We start from the raw sequence: 18,474 nt of genomic DNA on the forward strand, positions 1-18,474 counted from the left end.
CACCCACACAGACGCATTTTCACCAATTCTGCCTTTTATTTGAACAGAACAAAGAGGAAAAAAAAGTCCCACATGACGCCGGGGTCCCTATTCCCTGTCGCTTCGGTGAGGGATCCTCCTCGGTGTCAGCCTTTGTGGCATAAGAGGGAAATCCGTGTCCCCCACGTCCGTGACCCCGTGGTCAGGAGAACCTAATGTCCACGTCCCCCCATCATCATTCCCAACGCCGAGGGGATTTTGATGTCAACTTTGGGGTACAAAAGAGACCCCCGTGGCTATTACCCCCATGGCCAACAGGACCCAATGTCCACGTCCCCGTGTCATCGTCCCCCCCGCCGAGGGGATTTTGGTGCCATTTTTTGGGAGCGGAAGGGACCCCTGTGCCCACGTCAGAGCAGCCAAGGGCTCCAGGTGTCCGCATCCCCACGTCCCCAGCGCAGAGGGGACCTCAGCGTCGCCTCCGGGGTACAGAAGGACCCCCGACGGCACTTCGGGGGTTGGTCCCCCTCCCTCAGTCCGCCCAACCCTCCCCCGGCTCCTCCAGCACCTCCCGCCCGGTCCCCATCCCCCCCCCCGACCCGAACACGCGATCGATGCGCTTCTCCCGGTCCCACACGCACCGCCCGCGGTAGCGGATGCGCACGATGCGGTGTTCGGGCACCGCCAGGTCCGCGGGCCCCGCGTCGCACAGCGGCCCCGTGAAGAACTCCAGCAGCGGCCGCTCCACGACGCCCACGAAGCGGTCGCGGTACTCCACGGTGGCGGCCGCGGGGTCCGCTCGCGGGTCCCAGCGGAGGCGGCTGAGGACGGCGGCGGCGCGGCGCAGCGGCGGCTTCTTCCCCGCCGCCCCCGGTTCCTCCCGGCTCGCTGCCGGTTCCGGGCCGGCGGTCGGACTCCGGCCCGGGTGCGGGTGGCGGCAGCGCGGCCCGAAACGGCAGCGGCCCTCCAGGAACCAACGGCACGGGGCGGGCGCCGGGGCCGGAACCGGTTCCGCGGGACCGGGACGCCGATCCGGGTCCGGGTCGTCGGGACCGCGATTGGGGTCGGGGGCCGCGGCCGCGGGTCCGGGCCGCGGGTCCGGGTCTGGTTCCGCGAGTCCGGAGCGCGGCTCCGGGACGGGCTGCGGGGATCCGGGCCGCGGGTCCGCGTCCATGGGTCCGCGGTGCGGGTCCGGGTGTGGCAGCGGGCCGAGAGTCCGGGGGCGGAACCGGGTCGGTTTCCGTGGGTGCGGGAGCGGCACCGGGCGCCGTGCGGGCAAAGAGCGGCGCGGGACGGGGCGGGGCCGGGTGAGAAGGGGGCGGGTCCGGGACTGGAAGGGGCGGAGCCCTGGCAGAAAGGGGGCGTGGCTAATGGAACGAAGGGCGTGTGTAACGGAATGGGCGTGGCTGGATTGAGATCAACGCCGCGTGGGGGCGTGGCTAAATGGAAAGGGGCGTGGCTTCGCCAACAACAGTGACGGGCGGGGGCCGCGGTGGGGCGCGGTCAGGAATGTTGGGGGCGTGGCCAAGCGTGGGGGCGTGGTTTAAATTTGTGGCGGTCCATGGGGCGTGGCCAGGTCATGGCGCGGGGCGTGGCCAAAGAGCTGAATGGGTGCCTATGGGCGTCCGGCTGTTTTGGCTGCATGAATATCAGTGCAGTCATTTACATCTCATCCATCCCCGGTGGTCCATGGCACCATTTAGTGCCCTTTTCACCTCCAACTTTCCTCACTGCACCAGGTCAACTGCCTCCATCTCTTTGTAATTTTAATTCTGCGTCCTTCCTTCCTTTTTTCTTCCTTCCTTCCTTCCTTGCTTTCTTCCTTCCTTTCTTCCTTCCTTCGTTCCTTCGTTCCTTCGTTCCTTCGTTCCTTCCTTCCTTCCTTCCTTCCTTCCTTCCTTCCTTCCTTTTTTCTTCCTTCCTTCCTTCCTTCCTTCCTTCCTTCCTTCCTTCCTTCCTTCCTTCCCTCCTTCCTTCCTTCCTTCCTTCCTTCCCTACTTCCTTCCCTCCTTCCTTCCTTCCTTCCCTTCTACCTTCCTTCCTTCCTTCCTTCCTTCCTTCCTTCCTTCCTTCCTTCCTTCCTTCCTTCCTTCCTTCCTTCCTTCCCTCCTTCCTTCCTTCCTTCCTTCCTTCCTTCCTTCCTTCCTTCCTTCCTTCCTTCCTTCCCTCCTTCCTTCCTTCCTTCCTTCCTTCCTTCCTCCCTCCCTCCCTCCCTTCCTTCCTCCCTCCCTCCCTTCCTTCCTTCCTTCTTTCCTTTCTCCTTCCTGCCTGTTTAAAAATCTGTGATCCTGAACACTTTCCTCACCAATGCACAACAGAGGGAACATGCGGTGATCGTGAAGGGACCACGGTGAGGCCGTGGGGTGACTGTTGGGTGACCACAGGATGACAGTGAAGGGAACACAGAGGGAAACACGATAGGATCACGGTAGGGAGGAGCGTAAGGGTGGGAATGAGGTTATGAAGAGGTGACCGTGGGGTGGCCGTGGGGCAACAAATGTCACCACCCTCCAGCCAGCGCCCAGCCGATCCCCAAGCATCAAGCATCATCTGCATTCTGCCCAACTCCCCACAGATGTAAGGCCTCCCACATGGCGTCACGTACGCTTGCATCAGGACACCTGTACTGGCTCCACGTCATCATGGCAATGGTTCTTCCCCTCTTAGTGGCCCGGCCCGGCCTCAGGAGCGCTCCTGTATCTCTGGGATGACCGCAGGGTAATCACGGTGAGGACACGGGTTGGCACGCTGAGAACATGATGGCAACATGGGGGGACGCGGGGTTACTAGGAAGGAGCCCGAGGGGGAAAAATAGCTTGAGAATGAAGGGATCAGAAGGGGCAAGTCTGGCCAACGTGAGGTGACCATGGGTAATCGTGTGGGTCATGTGGGGCAAAGATGGTGTTGTGAGGGCGTGACAAAGAGAAGAGCACTGGGTGACCACGGTGGGAACACGGGGTATCATTGGGCGACCACAGTAAGGAAGTGGAAGGACCACGGAGTCAACATCTCAGCGAGTTCCTATGGAGAAGGGGACAGAGCAGGCTCTGCAGCGGCAGCAGGGAGCACGGTGACAACACAAAGGGAAACTCAGCTCCTGGCTGGGGAGTGCAGGACACGCTGGTGGAGCAGCGGCGTGGGGCAGCTGCTAGTTTGGGATCCCTGTAGGGAAAGGGGGAGAAATGAGGACCGCAGTGGGCCTGGGGCTCCTCAGCGCAGTCACGTCACTGGGGGAACGAGAAATTACCTGGAGGGGGTGGATCGGGGTGCCCTGAAACTGAGCGAGACAAGGTCAGCATGGTCACAGCTCACCGCCGCCATCTCCGACCCCACAGCACAGCCCCACCGCCCCACTGCTCACCTTTCTTACTGCGCAGGAAGAGGAAGAGCCCCAGCGCCAGCCAGACGAGCCCCAGCACAAAGCCCCCGACTCCCACCAGCAGCTTGCTCCTGCCCGCGTCCACCGGGGGCTCTGCAGGGACAGCAAGGAGAAGCGCTCGGGTTCTGAAGGCCGCGCTCCCGCTCCCCCCACAGCTGGACGGGGCCGGGGGCCTCACCCCAGAGCCGGCTGATGGGCTGCCGCAGGCTGACGTGCTCCACCCGGCACACGTAGCTGTCCCCGCGCCGCGGGCCGGTCTCCAGCACCACCAGCACCTGGTAGGTCCAGTCCCCGTTCTGGATCACGTCCGTGGACACGACGCGCTCCGTCTCCTCCTGTCCGTTCTGGAACCACTTCACTTCGATCTCGGGTGGGTAGAAGCCCGTCACGAAGCAAGCCAGCCGGTCGGTTCGGGGCAGGGAGCCCGACTGCAGCGCGCAGATCCTCACCTCGGGCGCTGCCGGGGGACGGAGGGGAGCGTCGGGGACGGGCTGCGAGAGCACCGCGTGCGCTCCTCAGCGCTGCGCCCGCCACGAGCTGCGGGGCCGCGTGAACTCACCTCTCTCCTGCAGCGTCAAAGGGGCCACGATCTCGTAGTTGTAGCCGCAGAGCATTTCCGCCGCAGCCCTGTTCTTCTCCAGCACGTCCGGCTGGCTGTTGAAGAGCTGAGCAGAAGGCTCTCCCAGCACCGTGTCGGCCACAAAGAGACCGACGTCGCTGTCAAAGTGCACGTACTGCTGCCGGTTGTAGACGTGCCTCACCAGAAACCTCATCCGCTCGGTGCCGTTGAGGAAGTGGCACTCAACCGTAGCGCTCCACTGGAAAAACGCTGCGGGGAGAGGGCACCGTCACGGAGCGCAGCTGCCCGTCGCCACGCCCGAAAGCCCCTCCCCACCCTCGCTCCGTCCCGGCCCCTCCCCGCGCCCACCACGGCTGCGGTGCCGCTGGCGCCGGCGTCCCGAGCCCCGGAGCTCCGGGCGCTGCGCGCGGGGCTGGGCTGGGTGCCGGGAGAGCCCGGCGGGGACCAGCCCGCACCATCCCCGCGCCGTGACTCCGTGCTCACCCGAGGGCCGCGTGCCAGCGGCCAGCCGTGCTCCCAGCGCCTCCAGCGCCACCAGCACGGCCCCGGCCACCAGGACGCGGCCGCTCCCCATGGCTGCCGTCGGAGGAGGATGAAGGGTGCCGGCAGCCCGCGCCGCTGCTCCGGAGCAGTGAGCGCCTGGGCTGGGCGGCATCACCCGTCTCCAGGCAGATCTCCGTTGCGGGTACCTCCATCCTGGAGCCCTGGCGCGACGGCGCTACCCTGTGTGCCATCCGTCTGTCCGTCTGCTCCGAGGGACGCTCGCTGCCGCTGCTCTGCCTCGGAACAGCCGTGTCGCTCACGGGACGGGGCTCCACCCACCGCCTGAGCCCCACGGATGGCCCCACGCTCCCTCCATGACATTGCCGTGGCCATCCAGTGGTTTCCACGTGCTTTCACCGTACTCACACCAAGGTCACCTCTTTATCATCCCGTTCTCACCCCATCTTCTCCTCGTATTACTCCTGTCGTCTCCACATGGTCACCTGGCACAAATGCCACTGCCTGCCCATAGCCTTCTCACTGTCACCCACTGTTTGCTCCAGCACCCTCTTGCTCACTCCACGCTCCACCCTTTTGATCCAGGATCCCCACGGTCCATTCGTGATCTTCCCGTGCTCTCTCCGTGCTCACCTGTTTGTCACCCCACGTCTGCTCCAGCACCCAAGGGCGGGTGCCCATTCAGGGGATGCGTGGGGCAGGATTGGGATGCAGGCACTGAGGGCACGCGGGATATCACCGCTCCTCACAGGAGGCCCTGCTTGCCACAAGCACCTCTCATCCTGAGGGCAGCGCCCACGCTCATTTTCACAGTGCCCACAGCCGTGCCCAGGGCACTCACAGGGTCTCACTTCTCTCAGAGGTGGCCAGTTGCTTCCTGTACCACTTCCCAGGCTCTTCCCATCCTTTCCGGTCTGTGGTCGCTCTACGCCCATCCAAGTGTCACTGCATGGTCAATTCACGGCCACACAGTATTCTGCCCGTGGTCTCTCCGTGGTCACCCCGTAGTTCCTTCGTACTTCCTTCATGGTAACTCCATGGTCACCCAATGGTCCCGCTGGTCTCACTGTGGTTATCCCAAGATACCCCCACAATCACCCCTTTGCCCCCCCATTCTTACCCCACGTACCCCGATACTGCATCTCATGTCTGACCGTGGTCACTTCATGTTCTCCCCGTGGTCCCTTTTGATCACCCCACGGTCACCCCCGGTTGCCCTCCTGGACCTCCCAGACCTCCCAGCACTGTTGCACAGGGCCACAAACGCTGCTGTCACACGGGTCAGCAGTGGGGCTGGGCTGTCTGCAAGCACCTTTCCTCTGACCAAGCACCCCAAGGACAGGACCCACAGAAGGGGATGTGTGGACCAGGATGGGGATGTGGGGCTATGATGGCACACGGGATGCTGACCCTCGTCACAGCGGGCTCCTGTGGCTACGGGCAAACATTTCTGCTGGGTGGATACAACTGCTGGTTGAAGTGGCTGAGTGACAAAGCCCTCCCTGCACACCCTCCTAAGTGTGTGTTAGGAATGGAGATGGGGCTGTGTGTCAAACATGCCTTCCCCCAAAAGCATGCAGGGACCTGGAGTCAGACCTTCTTGCACCTTCCCCAGTCCTTCAACACTTTGTCTTTTTTTTGGAGAAAGTAGGGCCAGAGCAGAACGAAAACAAAAGCTCCAGGACAACTCAGCTACTTTATTCTCCCCCTTCCCTGTCCCTGGGTCACACCCCACAGAAAGGCCATTTGCCACACAAGGGATGCAGTGATCAGGTGTATGAGGAGCAGAGCAAACCAAGCTTCACTTCCAAGACTGGTCTCTTCCACATAACTTGTCAGAGGTCTAACACGAGGATGAAGGGATTGGCTGGTTGCTCTGTGAAAGCTTGCAAGTAGGATGACCTCTTCTGAATGCAGGTCATTTTTTGTAAATCTCCAAGAGACATTTGACTGCTCTCCTGACCCTTGTACATGATTAATCAGCGGACTCCAAAATGACTGAGAGGAACAGATGCACACAGAACATCCCTACACAGCTGCACTTCCTTAAGAAATGGCTTCAAAATGCTGCTTGCAGGAAGAGCAGAAAACTGGGCATGGGGAGAGATTTTCTTCTATTAACATGGAAAGAAACCATCAGAAGCTCCCAGGTATAAGTCCCTTATCCAGAGAGAGTGCCAGTGATGCCACCTCTTTTCCAAACTCTTTCTGTATGGTGGGAACCGTTTGGGTTTCCATCATCCTTGGGATCTCCAGCATCCTCAGGGTCTCTCCATTGGGGGTTTTCCCATGAGCAAAGAGGTGCCAGCCCTGAAAGAAACTCCTCCTGCAGGTGAGACACTTACAGGGTCTACCTCTCACACAGATTAGCCAATTTTTAACAGTGTTGCAGCCCTGGATGAAGCTCTGCTTGCAGTGCTGGCATTTCTCAGGTCTCTGCCCTGAATGGATCCCCTGGTCCCACTTGGAGGCTGTGGCAAGGAGCCTCAGGAGAGACCCAAGGCTGACCTCTTGGATTCTAGAGTAGAGCATACAGGGGGTCTGGAGAGTGCTACACTCCAACTGAAAAGGAGATCTTGGCCACATATGAGGGGGCTTGGACTGCTTCCAAAGTAGTTAGTATTGAAATGCAGCTCCTTCCGGCACCTCGACTGCCAGTGCTGAACTGGATGTTTAAAGGAAAGTTCTCTCCATCCATCATGCTACTGATGCCACTTGGAATAAGGGGATCGCATTGATTCCACACGAGCTCAAATGGGGAACCTCAGTCGCCCACGAATCTTAGAAGTGATCATGGGCTGGCCTGAAGGCAAAAAGTCTGGAAGATCACCAGCAGAAGAGGTATTGTGTGCTAAAGAGACCCCATCATACAAGGAACTACCAGAAAATGAAAGCAGCCCTGTTCTCTGATGGATTGTTAGGAAGCACTGCAGATGGAAAGCTGCTGTGTGGAGCCCTACACGACAAGTTGCGGAGGCCACCAAAGGAAAAGGAGAATCGAGCCAATTTGCAGAGGAAGAGGCTGTTCAACTGGCCTTAGATGTTGCTGAATGGGAGAGGTGGCCAATGCTTCACAGTCACTCAGGGATGGTGGCAAATCCCTTATGGGGGTGATTACAGCAGTGGGAACAAAACAATTGGCAAAGGGGTAGATCTTGATCTCACAGTGGTAAGCATTACGTGCTCACCATGGTGGAGGCAACCACTGGGTGACTTGAAACACATGCATACCCCATGCTACTGCCTGGAACACCATATTAGGTCTGGAAAAACAAGTCCTGTGGCAACGTGGCACTCCAGAAAGGATTGAATCAGATAATAGGTCTCATTTCAAAAATTCTCTTGTAAATAGTTAGGCCAAAGATCATGGCATTGGGCGGAATTATCATATCTCCTATCATGCATCAGCTTCTGGTAAAATCAAATGATATGTCTTGTTAAAAACTACGTTGAAAGCAATGGGTGGCAGAAGCACTGGGAGAAGCATTTGGCAGAAGCCACGTGGTTTGGTCAACACTGGAGGATCAGCTCCATTTGATGGGTGATGCAGAAAGAGGGGATGTTCAATGTGTACCACAAGGGAATTTGACATTGGCTGAGTGTTCTCAGTCATTCCATGTGTACATATACACGTGTGTGTGTGTTTAATACAATTATTACCACGTTAACAACATGTTAAGACATGTTAATTAAACATGATCTGTATGTATTGATATACTGAGCATGATGGAGTGATGTGGAATAAGGGGTGGAATGTTAGTTTTATGATGTTTTGTTATCAGTACTCCACATCATAGCCTCCAGGCTGGATGTGGCTCTGGGCAGCCTGGTCTAATGGTTGGTGACCCTGCCCATGGCAGAGGCTTGAAAATAGATACCTTTGAGATCCTTTTCAACCCAGGCCATTCTATGATTCTGAGATTCTAGGTGGTGCATTGGGAGTTACAGAGTTACTGCTCCAAGCACCTGGTTCTGAGAAGAACTACACGCCCCAGGGGACTTTTTGTTTCCATTTACAGATCAGAGGTAAGGATAAAAACTGTTTGCACATCATAAGATATCTCTTTTTTCGCTTTCTGCTCGTCCTGGCAGCATGTGTGCTCACCTTCAGCATTAGAGCAAGACCTTCAGCTTTTGAACTCTCTCTCTCTCTCATTTTTATTTGATTTATTAACTTCAATTCCAATTAGATTACAGTATATTGTGTTATCTTGCATTCTGATATATTTTCTAGTAAATTAGCTTTCCTCCTCAGATCATTGCCACTGTTTCGATGTTAGGCATTTCTGTCTATTCTTTTCCCTTTTCCTCTTTCCCTTTTTTCCTTTTCCCATTTTCCCTTTTCTGGGGCGTGGGTCCATGGCTCCTCCTGCTTCATCAGTCACAGAACCGAGCCGAACCACGTCACAAACTGCTGACGTGTGCTTAAAGGGTCTCTGTCCTGCGTGGATGTGCTGGTGGCAGGTGAGGTGGAAACTGGTTCTGAAGCTCTCTGGACACTCAGGACATTTGAAGGGTCTCTCTCCTGTGTGGATGCGCTGAGGGAAGGTGAGGTGGGATTTCCATTTGAAGCTTTTTGTACAGTCTGAACACTTGTACAAGCTCTTCATTAAGAGTACACAACAGTGGTTAACAAGGCTGGAATTCCTTTTCAGGCTTTTTCCACACTCAGCACTTGGGTTCTGTCCTTTTTCCTGGCACACTTCCTTACTCCTTGCATCTTCAGGTTGTTTTTGACCTGTGCTGCAGTCCAGGAGATTCCTCACAATCTCTCCTGCAGGGTTTCCCTGTTGCTTCTTGAGGTGCTCTACTCGTTCCAGATCCCCTTGGATATCCTTTCTGATTTCTTCCACCAAGACACTACCACACTGCCTTTCAGTCACATCACAATTCTGTAGACCCTCCTGAACAGTTGTGACTCCATGTCCTGCTGGATGGCAGAGAAAAGCCAGAAATAACACATCAGGCCTAAGCTATTTCTCAGACAAAATGGTTCTTGTCAGCCCAACCTCCTCCTGTCCCCCACCATCTCACCTGGGCTGAGGTCTCCTGACATGTCCTCCAGGCCACGAACATCTGGGATCCAGGGGTCTTTCCCTCCTTCAAGCAGGGAGACCACCACAGGTTTGGGGGCTGGACATGGAGGTTAAATACAGAAGCAGAGGACATGAAAGCATTTATATAATTCTGTCACAGCTGCTTCTCCCAACAACTCTACTCTGTGTCCCTCCCAATTTCTGTAACCACACTAAGGGCCTGAATGACATTGGACCAACACACACTGGCTTGTTTTGAAGCCCAACGTGACCTCTACGTATCTGAAAATTATGCAGGAACAATTTCTCTCATGTTTACCTTAGGATTTCTTTTTTTAAATTGTACCCAAACTGCTTAGTGCTTAAAGCTCCATAAAGGTTTACAGTAACTCAATGGAAAAGGAAAAAAAAGGTAAATAACCAGAGAATTGCCAGGATGCTGGAGCATGGTGGCACCATGCAACGCAGCAACATGCAACACAGCCACATAAAGACAATTTGCTGATCCAAGCCCTCCTGGCTGATGCCTGCTTGCCCACTCCTCCCTACTGAAATACACGGCCACATCTGCAAAGCTCACGGGCTCCTACAAGCAAAGAGGCTCCTTGCTGGGAACAGCCACAGCCCAGGGAAGCAGCTGGCAGAGGAGAGAAACTCCAGTCCCAGCGGCTTCTCTGTCACCAGCACATAAATACTGGCTGAAAGCACCTCCTTCTCCCCCTGCATTCACATCCCTCACTTGCTTGCTTCCCCACACTCCTACCTGAGATGGACGCGCTGTGGCCATTTGTTGCTCTCCTGCAGACTGGGATAGTCACAGGTGAAAGGCAGAAGTTTCACAGGAGCCTGCTGGGACAAGAGAAATGGCAGGGGAGGTGTGAGGGAGTGCAGCAGTCCCTGTCCAAGACCAGCCTTCCTCAGCCCATTTGGGAGTAAAAGACACCCAGGACTCAGACCAGCACCACTGCACCCATCTCCAATCTTGCCAAGTCACTATTAAATCACTACCGAGTATCTTCATTATATCAATGAATATATTCCTGTTCCTCCCTTAAGAGTACATATTGTATCATATTGCAGCTCCTCATCCAGACGCCTCTTGAGCACTGCCAGGGATGGCGATTCCACCTGGGCAGCCATTCCAGTGCCCGGCCACTCTCTGAGAGAAAAAGTTTTTCATAATGTTTAATCTAAACATGCTCTGGTACAACCTGTGGCCATTTCCTTGGGTCCTGTTTGCTGCCTGGGAGAAGAGGCCAAACCCTTCCTCATCACAGCCTCCCTTCAGGAAGTTGTAGAGTGCAGTGAGGTCTGCCCTGAGCCTCCTCTTCTCCACACTGAACACTCCCAGCTCCCTCAGCTGCTCCTCATAAGACTTTAAGTCTTTCTTGTTGTGAGGGGTCCAAAACTGAACACAGCACTCGAGGTGCGGCCTCACCAGAGCTGAGTACAGGGGACGATCACCTCCCAGCTCCTGCTGGCCGCACCATTTCTAATGCGGGCCAGGACGGCATCGGCCCTCTTGGCCACCTGGGCATACTGCTGGCTCGTGTTCAGCCGAGCACCAACCAACAGCCCCAGGTCCCTTTCCTCTTCACACTCATCCAGCCACTCAGCCCCAAGCCTGTAGCGCTGCATATTTTATGATGGGCTTACTGTGGCCAAAGCGCAGGACCCGGCTCTTGGCCTTGTTGAACCTCATCGCGTTCAGCTCAGCCCAGAGACCCAGCTTATCTGGACCCTTCTGGAGGGCCTCCCTACCCCCAGGCAGATCCACACTACCTACCAACTTGGTGCCATCTGCAGACTTGCTGAGGGTGCACTCAATTCCCTCAATCAGGTCATCGACAAAGACACGAAACAAGTTGGACCCCAGCACCGACCCCTGGGAAGGCAGAGCTGAGGAACACAGAGAACAAAGAGGCTGCGCCACAGCCGGGCACCGCGAGGGCGGCACGAAGAAGCCGAGGCGACCGACATATGAAAAGCGACGGTCCCCGCAGGAACCGCGAGAGGCGGGAGAGAACCTCAGCCGTCAGCCGGGCGTCACCTCGTCCACGAAGTCAGCGGGCAGCGACTGCGAGAAACGCGGCCCGGTGCGGCACGGGCTGCAGTCGCACGACCGCTTCACAACGCCCCGCTCCGCGCCGACTGCACGGCGCAGCTCTGTGACGTCACCAACTTTCCGGCGCGCGATGATGACATCACATCCGGACGCCCCGCTTCGCGTCGACTGCACGGCGCCGCTCCGTGACGTCACCAACTTCCGGCGCGCGATGATGACATCACATCCGGTCTGGAGCGGAAAGCGGTGTGCGGATGGGGAAGAGCGATGGTGAGTCAGCGGGGTCGCGTCCGTGGCTGCGGCGCAGAGCCGCGGGGCGATGGGTGCCGGGCCGGTGGGACGCGGGGACGGCGCGGGGCTGCAGCAGCGCTGCGTGGGGGCGGCTGAGAGCCGGGGATGCGGCCCGGCCCGGGCTGCGCTGCGCCACGTCCCGTCCTGTCCCGTCCCAAGGGGGGGAGAGGTGCCAAGCGCTGCGGGAAGCGGGGGGAGCGGCTGCAACACAGCACGTTTTGCTTACTGCAAACTGCGCGCCTTTACCATTCGTACCTTGGCAGCATTCGTACCAATATCACCGAATCGCCAAGGTTGGAAAAGACCTACGAGATCATCCAGTCCAAACATCCACCCATCACCAGTAGCTCTCACTAAACCACGTTCCTCAACACAGAATCCAAACGTTCCCTGAACACCTCCAGGGTCGGTGACTCCACCACCTCCCTGTGCAGCCCATTGCAGTGCCTGACTGCTCTTTTAGAGAAGTAGTATTTCTTAACATCCAGCCTAAATCTCCCCTGGTGCAGCTGAAAGCCATTACCTCTGGTCCTATCACTGTTAGACAAGAGAAGAGGCCAACCCCCAGCTCACTGCAACCTCCCTTCAGGTAGTTATAGAGAGCAATGAGGTCTCCCCTGAGCCTCCTCTTCTCCAGACTGAACACTCCCAGCTCCTTCAGCCACTCCTCATAAGACTTGTGCTCCAGACCCCTCACCAGCTTTGTTGCCCTTTTTTGAACCCACTCCAGGGCCTCAGTGTCTTTCTTGCAGTGAGGGGCCCAAAACTGAACACAGTAGTCGAGGTGCAGCCTCACCAGAGCTGAGTACAGGGAGACGATCACTTTCCTGCTGGCAACACTTTCTGATGCAAGCTAGGATGTCATTGGCCTTCTTGGCTACTTGGGCACACTGCTGCCTCGTGTTCAGGCTCATGTTCATATTAAACGTTTGCAAATTCCAGATGTGAGAAATAAATGATTTTTCGCAGACTGGCTTTGTTGTGAAAAAGTTTTAATTCACGATTACAATGGTGAGCATCCTGCTAACAGGAGCACATGGCCTAAAATACATCACAGCCTTATATCCCCAATCCCTGAACACATCTGTACCTGATGAACATAAATTCTTGCTATCTAAACATGTATACTGCTAATTGTTTGGCTTATTCTCCTTCAATTCTCTATCACTCAGGTCTTGTCTGTCCAGCACCAACAATTAGCAGTCTTCCAGCATAATGAGCCCATTGATATCCTTGTCACACTGATTGGGAGTGCAGTGTCTAACTTATCTTCAGCTCAAGGCTTGGAGCTGTTCCAGATGGCTGCACAGACCAGAGCTGCAGTCTTTGTACCAATAAATTACTCCATGTACCTCATCTCTGTGGCAATAAATTATTATCTGCTGAGCATGCAGACTATCGGAGACCCCCAATGAAGTAAAAAGGCTCTCCTGCAAAGAACTATCAGTAAAATATTTATCTTGTTAGTTCTAATGCAGAAACAACTTCCCATTCCTACAATTCCCCCCTTTTCTTCTTTATACATTGTCCATTTCTACAATTTGCATCAAAAACCACACTTAGCAAATGAATATTTCTTGCCGCAGATAGCGTCCTAATCAGATTGTTCTCAAGCGGGGAAGCACGACAGTACTCAATATGAGTGATCAAGCTTCACTTTATTGTTGCACACACAGAGTTTATATATGATTCTAATACACGTGTTCACCTACTATTGGAGCACAAGGTGGGCGTCTAGGTGGGCTGCCTAGCTTCAACCAATGCTCAGCCAGCATTCACACCTGCCGCTGAGCTCATCCACTTATCAGCCCCCCACACATCCACAGAGCACAGCTGCAGATGTGGGCCTGCTGTTTACAGCCTGCTGTTTACAGCTGCCCAAGGATGTTGTGCCTCCTATCTTAACTCCTAATGCTTTCTCATGAGAATGCACCCTGTGCTGCCACACACAGTCCCAATCATTACGAGTTCATGGTAGTTTCAAACTTGGTTTCAGACTTTCTCATTGTTTCACATCTTTTTCTTTCCTTTTTTTTTTTTCTTTTTTTTTTTCTTTTTTCTTTTTCTTCAAGTAAGCATTATACAATACCAATAACTATACTATACTAATAATTATAATACCTATTCCCAGCAACAGCCCCTGGTATAAGGACAACTAAAGCTACCCGTGCATTTAGAGTGGATGTCACGCATGTCCTGTGGAGTAAGCAGAAAAGTCAGAATCATTGAGAAACAGCATCCCTTTAAGACAAGTTTGGAAGGGATCAGTGGCAGAAACAAGTGCTAAGCAGAAGTTGGTCCGGCCTGCTGATTTAGCGCAGGTGACCCACATGTGTTGCCGGTTGATTTGGTGTGGTTCAGGTAGTGCTCCTGCGCCAAGGGTGAACACTGCGAGCAGGAATCCAAATAGGGTCATCATCTGAATGATGCAAGGTTATAGCAGGTACTGATGATGCTCTTCGGCGGGTCAGAGGGTGGGAGCGGCGCGGCGAGCGTCAGGGGCAGAGCGGAGGGTGGGAGCGGGATGAGCGCCGGGGGCAGAACCGAGGGCAGTGGCGATGGGGGGGGTCGGAATTTCTCTTCCCCACGGTCAGGGGCGGGGTCGGAGCCGCTGATCGAATCCGGACCAGGGCTGCTTGCTGCACGGAGGGGCAGCGGCGGGGGTGGGAGGGAGGGAGATGGCGAATAGTCGGAAGAAAGTCTTCCTTGTCGAATTTGTTTAAGCCCTTCCATTATCTGGGGCCAAACAGATAAAAGTTTAGCAGTCGTTCTATCTTTAGTAATAGAAGCCTCCCGGAGTTGTGAGGCAATTTTGTCCCAGAGTTCACCATAAAAAGAGAATGCAGTTTTCAGAAATTCAGGGACATTTTTGCTTAACCATTTGAGAAAAATAACTAATGCTGAGGTAGATACAGGCTGATTCTGAAACGTTAAAACTAACTGTAAGGCTTCAAGATGTTCTTGCTGCTCCTTTGTTAGTGAACTCCCCGGAGTTCCCGACTGCTCACCCCCCATCCGGCAGAGCGGTGCGGGCGCGCGAAACGATCTCTCCGCAGTTCAGTCGGGCGGCGCTGCCGGATGAGTCGGTGGAGCAACAGGCGCTATCGGTAGGACAGGACCCGCATACAGATTTCCAGATTACGTGACCGCTCTGTTAATATTTTAACCTCACAATCCAGTTTTTCCAGCCCCTCATCCTCACTTTCTTCCTCTATATTGTCCCTGGGGGGGGCAGACGGGATCACCGGAGCCCCTGCTTGCGAGAGGCCGTTAGTGCGGAGCGGAACTGGTCCTCCCGAGGAGGGTATTGGAATGTGATCCCCCCCGACCTTTAAGCGCCCAGCGTCTTCGGGCAGACTTTCTAACTGGCGCAAAGCTGAGGCAGCTACCTGCTGTCTAACCTACATCTCCTGATACAAGTTATAACATCTCTCCAGGGCTTCATTAGTTTTTTAGCCCCTTTTCGTCATCAATTACCTTATACCAAAGGACATCCCCTAACTTGTGCCATTCCTCCTCTCCTAGAACATCCTGAGAATGAGCAAAGAACTCTTCCCCTTTACCATAGGCTAGCAACCCAGGCAATTGCTTTAGAGTCGCAGACTCTTCCCCGCGCTTCTCTAAGAAGCATCTTAAAAAATCTAGGGCTACCTCACTTTCCATGGTGCACTGCAATCAGCGTCTCACTGCACGCAGCGCCCACTGTCAACGGAGCTCCGTTCCGTGCCCTCCGGATCCGTGCAGACCCCTTTTGGTCGGTCTAGGCGATGCCGCCTCCCCGGCTCGGCTGCTGAGATGCCGGTGCGCTTGTCCGTCCGCTCCCAAATCAATCTTCCATCAGGTCCTTCGCTGTTCGGGCGCCAATTGCCGCAGATAGTGTCCTAATCAGATTGTTCTCAAGCGGGGAAGCACGACAGTACTCAATATGAGTGATCAAGCTTCACTTTATTGTTGCACACACAGAGTTTATATGTGATTCTAATACACATGTGTTCACCTACTATTGGAGCACAAGGTGGGCGGCTAGGTGGGCTGCCTAGCTTCAACCAATGCTCAGCCAGCATTCACATCTGCCACTGAGCTCATCCGCTTATCAGCCCCCCACATATCCACAGAGCACAGCTGCGGATGTGGGCCTGCTGTTTAAGGCCTGCTGTTTACAGGCTGCCCAAGGATGTTGTGTCTCCTATCTTAACTCCTAATACTTTCTCATGAGAATGCACCCTGTGCTGCTGCACTAGTTATGCTCGTACACAGCCTCATGTCCGCCCTGCTCTCGCAGCCATTCCCCAACAATTTCTAATGATTACAAGAGCCCATATTACTGCCTTTGGATTTGCAGGATTTGGATCCAGCTGCCTCAGTTCCCATCACGTCTGAGGGATCTTCTTGACTCTCGTAGGACGTATCCACAGCGGTTGTTCTTTAATTTTGATTTTTAAATTTTTAATTTTGACTGTTGCGTGGGATGTTCGCAGCACCTGGAACAGACCTTCCTACCTTGGTTCCAGGGCTGAACCTGAAAGAGATCTAATATATATATACACAATCTCCTGGTAAAATTATGTATTGAGCCATCAAGGCTTCGGGATCTAGTTCCTAGAACCAGTTTATTTCCCTAAGCTAAGTTTATTTCTGTAGACTTATGACACATTCAGTTACTATTTCACTCCCTCCCTGGGTAGAGATACCCGTTTACACAATCTAAGGCCTTTTGTACAGTATTTTGAAAGGACTTAATCCCTCTTTGGCTCTAGATTTCGTTCTGATCCTCAGGAGAGCCAAAGGTAATGACCAAGTGGCCAATATAGTCCAGGCTCCCGGCCCAGTTTTACAGCCTGTGATTTAATCAGGCGGTTCATCTTTTCCATTTGACCGCTTGTCTGTGATCCGTGCAATGCGTGCAATTGCCAATCTGCTCCCAATAGCTTGCTGATCTGTTGGACACTCTGCAATAAAGTGATTTCCCTGGTCAGAGGATATTATTGCAGGAACTGCAAACCTTGCAATAATTTTCTGCAACAACACCTTGGTTGCTTCTTTGGCTTCGTTGGTCCTGAAAGGGAATGCTTCTGGCCACCCTGAAAAGGTATTGGTTAGAGCTAGCATGTAACAAAACCCTCCTTTTTCCTGGCAGTTCCAATAAATAAAATAAAATATAAAAAGAAAAGAAAAATAAAATAAAATCTGTCCATATACTTAAGGCTCTTGTCAAGGCAGTTATTTCAGCCTTCTGAGAGAAAGTCCCCACAGTTAAAGGTTGTTCTTCGATTACCTTGTCAGCAGCCATTACTGTAAATCCTGCCTTACAGTTTCCTTGACTCACAAAACTGTTTCCATCAATGAATCCGGGAATCCTCAGCATCATCCAATGGTTTCTCCTGTAGGTCTGGCATAGACAGTCTCCAGGCAGTCATATCATGGCAGCTCAGAGGTAGCTCCATGTTGGTGTTCTGGGCATTCAGCAAATTGTTTCCTTCCTCTTGATCAGTTGGGCTTTCTGTTGAGAAACTTGATCATCATTTAAACTCAGAAATTCAGCAAACTCTCAGTCCGTTGCACACAGTCCTCACTTGTTGCTGTGGCATCCATTTACTGCAGTAAAGTTCCACCCTAGGATGGAGGCACCCAAGTCTCAGGCTCACAAGCTGACCAGTTCTCAAAAATCACTGGTCTGTTCTCACAACCCTGGCTAACACTGTCCAAGTTAACTGAGTCTTTCCTTCCCCTTATTGGGGTTTTCCTATTCAAAGACAAATAACTATGTGCTTCCTTTCACCAAACCAGGCAAAAAGGCACCCTTCCAATCCAGAAGGTAAACTCCACCTACTCATTTCTTAACTTGGTTAATTAAAGTGTATGGATTTGCTACCACTGGCTGCACACATTCAACTATTCTATTACTTGCCCTCAAATCTTGTACCAAACCACAGCTTTTGCTGTCTGATTTTTCACTGGAAAGATTGGGGTGCTGTATTTGGATTCACATTCAATTAGTAATCCAAACTCCAGAAGGTTATCTGTTATTTCTTTTGTCTTTCTACAGTGTCATATCCTCAAAGGGCACTGCTTTACCCTGACTGGACTGGCTCCTGCTTTTAACTTATCTTCCATCGGGGCTGCATTTTTGGCTCTGCTGGGCATCCATGATGCCCGCACTCCTGGCTATGCCTGATTCAAGATTTCTGTAACTTTCAGGGGTACAGCATTTTCCTGGCTTGTGTTGAAGCCAGACTTAAAATTTTCACTCTATTGGTCTTGCTTTACTCTTAGCCCACCAGAAAATAAACCTGTTTAATCTGCTTCCCTCTCTGCAATTTAACCAATTTAACCCCAGCAGTGGGTCTGCTACGGTAAGACTTTCCAGGTTCTGTCATTCAGCTTTTGCCATCCCCTCAGGTCTCTTACTTCTGCTCCCTTTAATCTGTGTGTCACTGGGAGAAAATACATTCTTGCCCTGATTAGCAGAAGACCTTGAGAGGCGTAAACCGAAAGGCTGTTTGGGCCAGACAGAGCCTCTCGACATACTCACCAGACTTCTGACTTGTACACAGGCGTGAGCAGATGCTATAAAGGTCAAGCTGACTGGGGGCCAGCCCCTCCAAACCTAAGACTGTTGAGAGAGGTGAGTGGCAAGGAACCA

The 18,474-nt window shown here is 53.8% G+C and overlaps 3 protein-coding genes across 7 annotated transcripts; all 3 read right to left on the reverse strand.

Moving 5' to 3' along the window:
* Positions 1 to 16: 16 nt before the first annotated feature.
* On the reverse strand, positions 17 to 1,935 carry LOC109364810 (leukocyte receptor cluster member 9). Its single transcript, XM_019611415.2, has one exon. The coding sequence runs from the start codon at positions 1,151 to 1,153 to the stop codon at positions 512 to 514; it is 642 nt and encodes a 213-aa protein (XP_019466960.2). The 5' UTR covers positions 1,154 to 1,935; the 3' UTR covers positions 17 to 511.
* Positions 1,936 to 2,925: 990 nt separating this feature from the next.
* LOC104916736 (class II histocompatibility antigen, B-L beta chain) lies at positions 2,926 to 5,343 on the reverse strand. 5 transcript variants are annotated; one of them, XM_085215124.1, is made up of 6 exons: positions 4,628 to 5,342; positions 3,918 to 4,187; positions 3,537 to 3,815; positions 3,341 to 3,451; positions 3,227 to 3,250; positions 2,926 to 3,141 (listed from the first exon to the last, which is right to left on the reverse strand). In XM_085215124.1, exons 1-6 carry the CDS (start codon positions 4,812 to 4,814, stop codon positions 3,128 to 3,130), a joined length of 885 nt encoding a protein of 294 aa, XP_085071250.1. In that variant the 5' UTR covers positions 4,815 to 5,342; the 3' UTR covers positions 2,926 to 3,127. The 5 variants fall into 5 exon arrangements, 3 of the variants coding, with proteins under 3 accessions (XP_085071250.1, XP_085071248.1, XP_085071249.1); XM_085215122.1 differs by having other exon boundaries at positions 3,227 to 3,256; positions 4,628 to 5,338; XR_014880778.1 differs by having other exon boundaries at positions 3,227 to 3,451; positions 4,628 to 5,343.
* Positions 5,344 to 8,571: 3,228 nt separating this feature from the next.
* On the reverse strand, positions 8,572 to 12,745 carry LOC104917078 (uncharacterized). The gene is made up of 6 exons (XM_085215085.1): positions 12,628 to 12,745; positions 11,526 to 12,010; positions 11,132 to 11,360; positions 10,239 to 10,310; positions 9,474 to 9,572; positions 8,572 to 9,369 (listed from the first exon to the last, which is right to left on the reverse strand). Exons 1-6 carry the CDS (start codon positions 12,743 to 12,745, stop codon positions 8,696 to 8,698), a joined length of 1,677 nt encoding a protein of 558 aa, XP_085071211.1. The 3' UTR covers positions 8,572 to 8,695.
* Positions 12,746 to 18,474: the final 5,729 nt, after the last annotated feature.

Source organism: Meleagris gallopavo, unplaced genomic scaffold (assembly GCF_905368555.1).
Source record: "Meleagris gallopavo unplaced genomic scaffold, MGAL_WU_HG_1.1 scaffold_4, whole genome shotgun sequence".
Taxonomy (NCBI): Eukaryota; Metazoa; Chordata; class Aves; order Galliformes; family Phasianidae; genus Meleagris; species Meleagris gallopavo.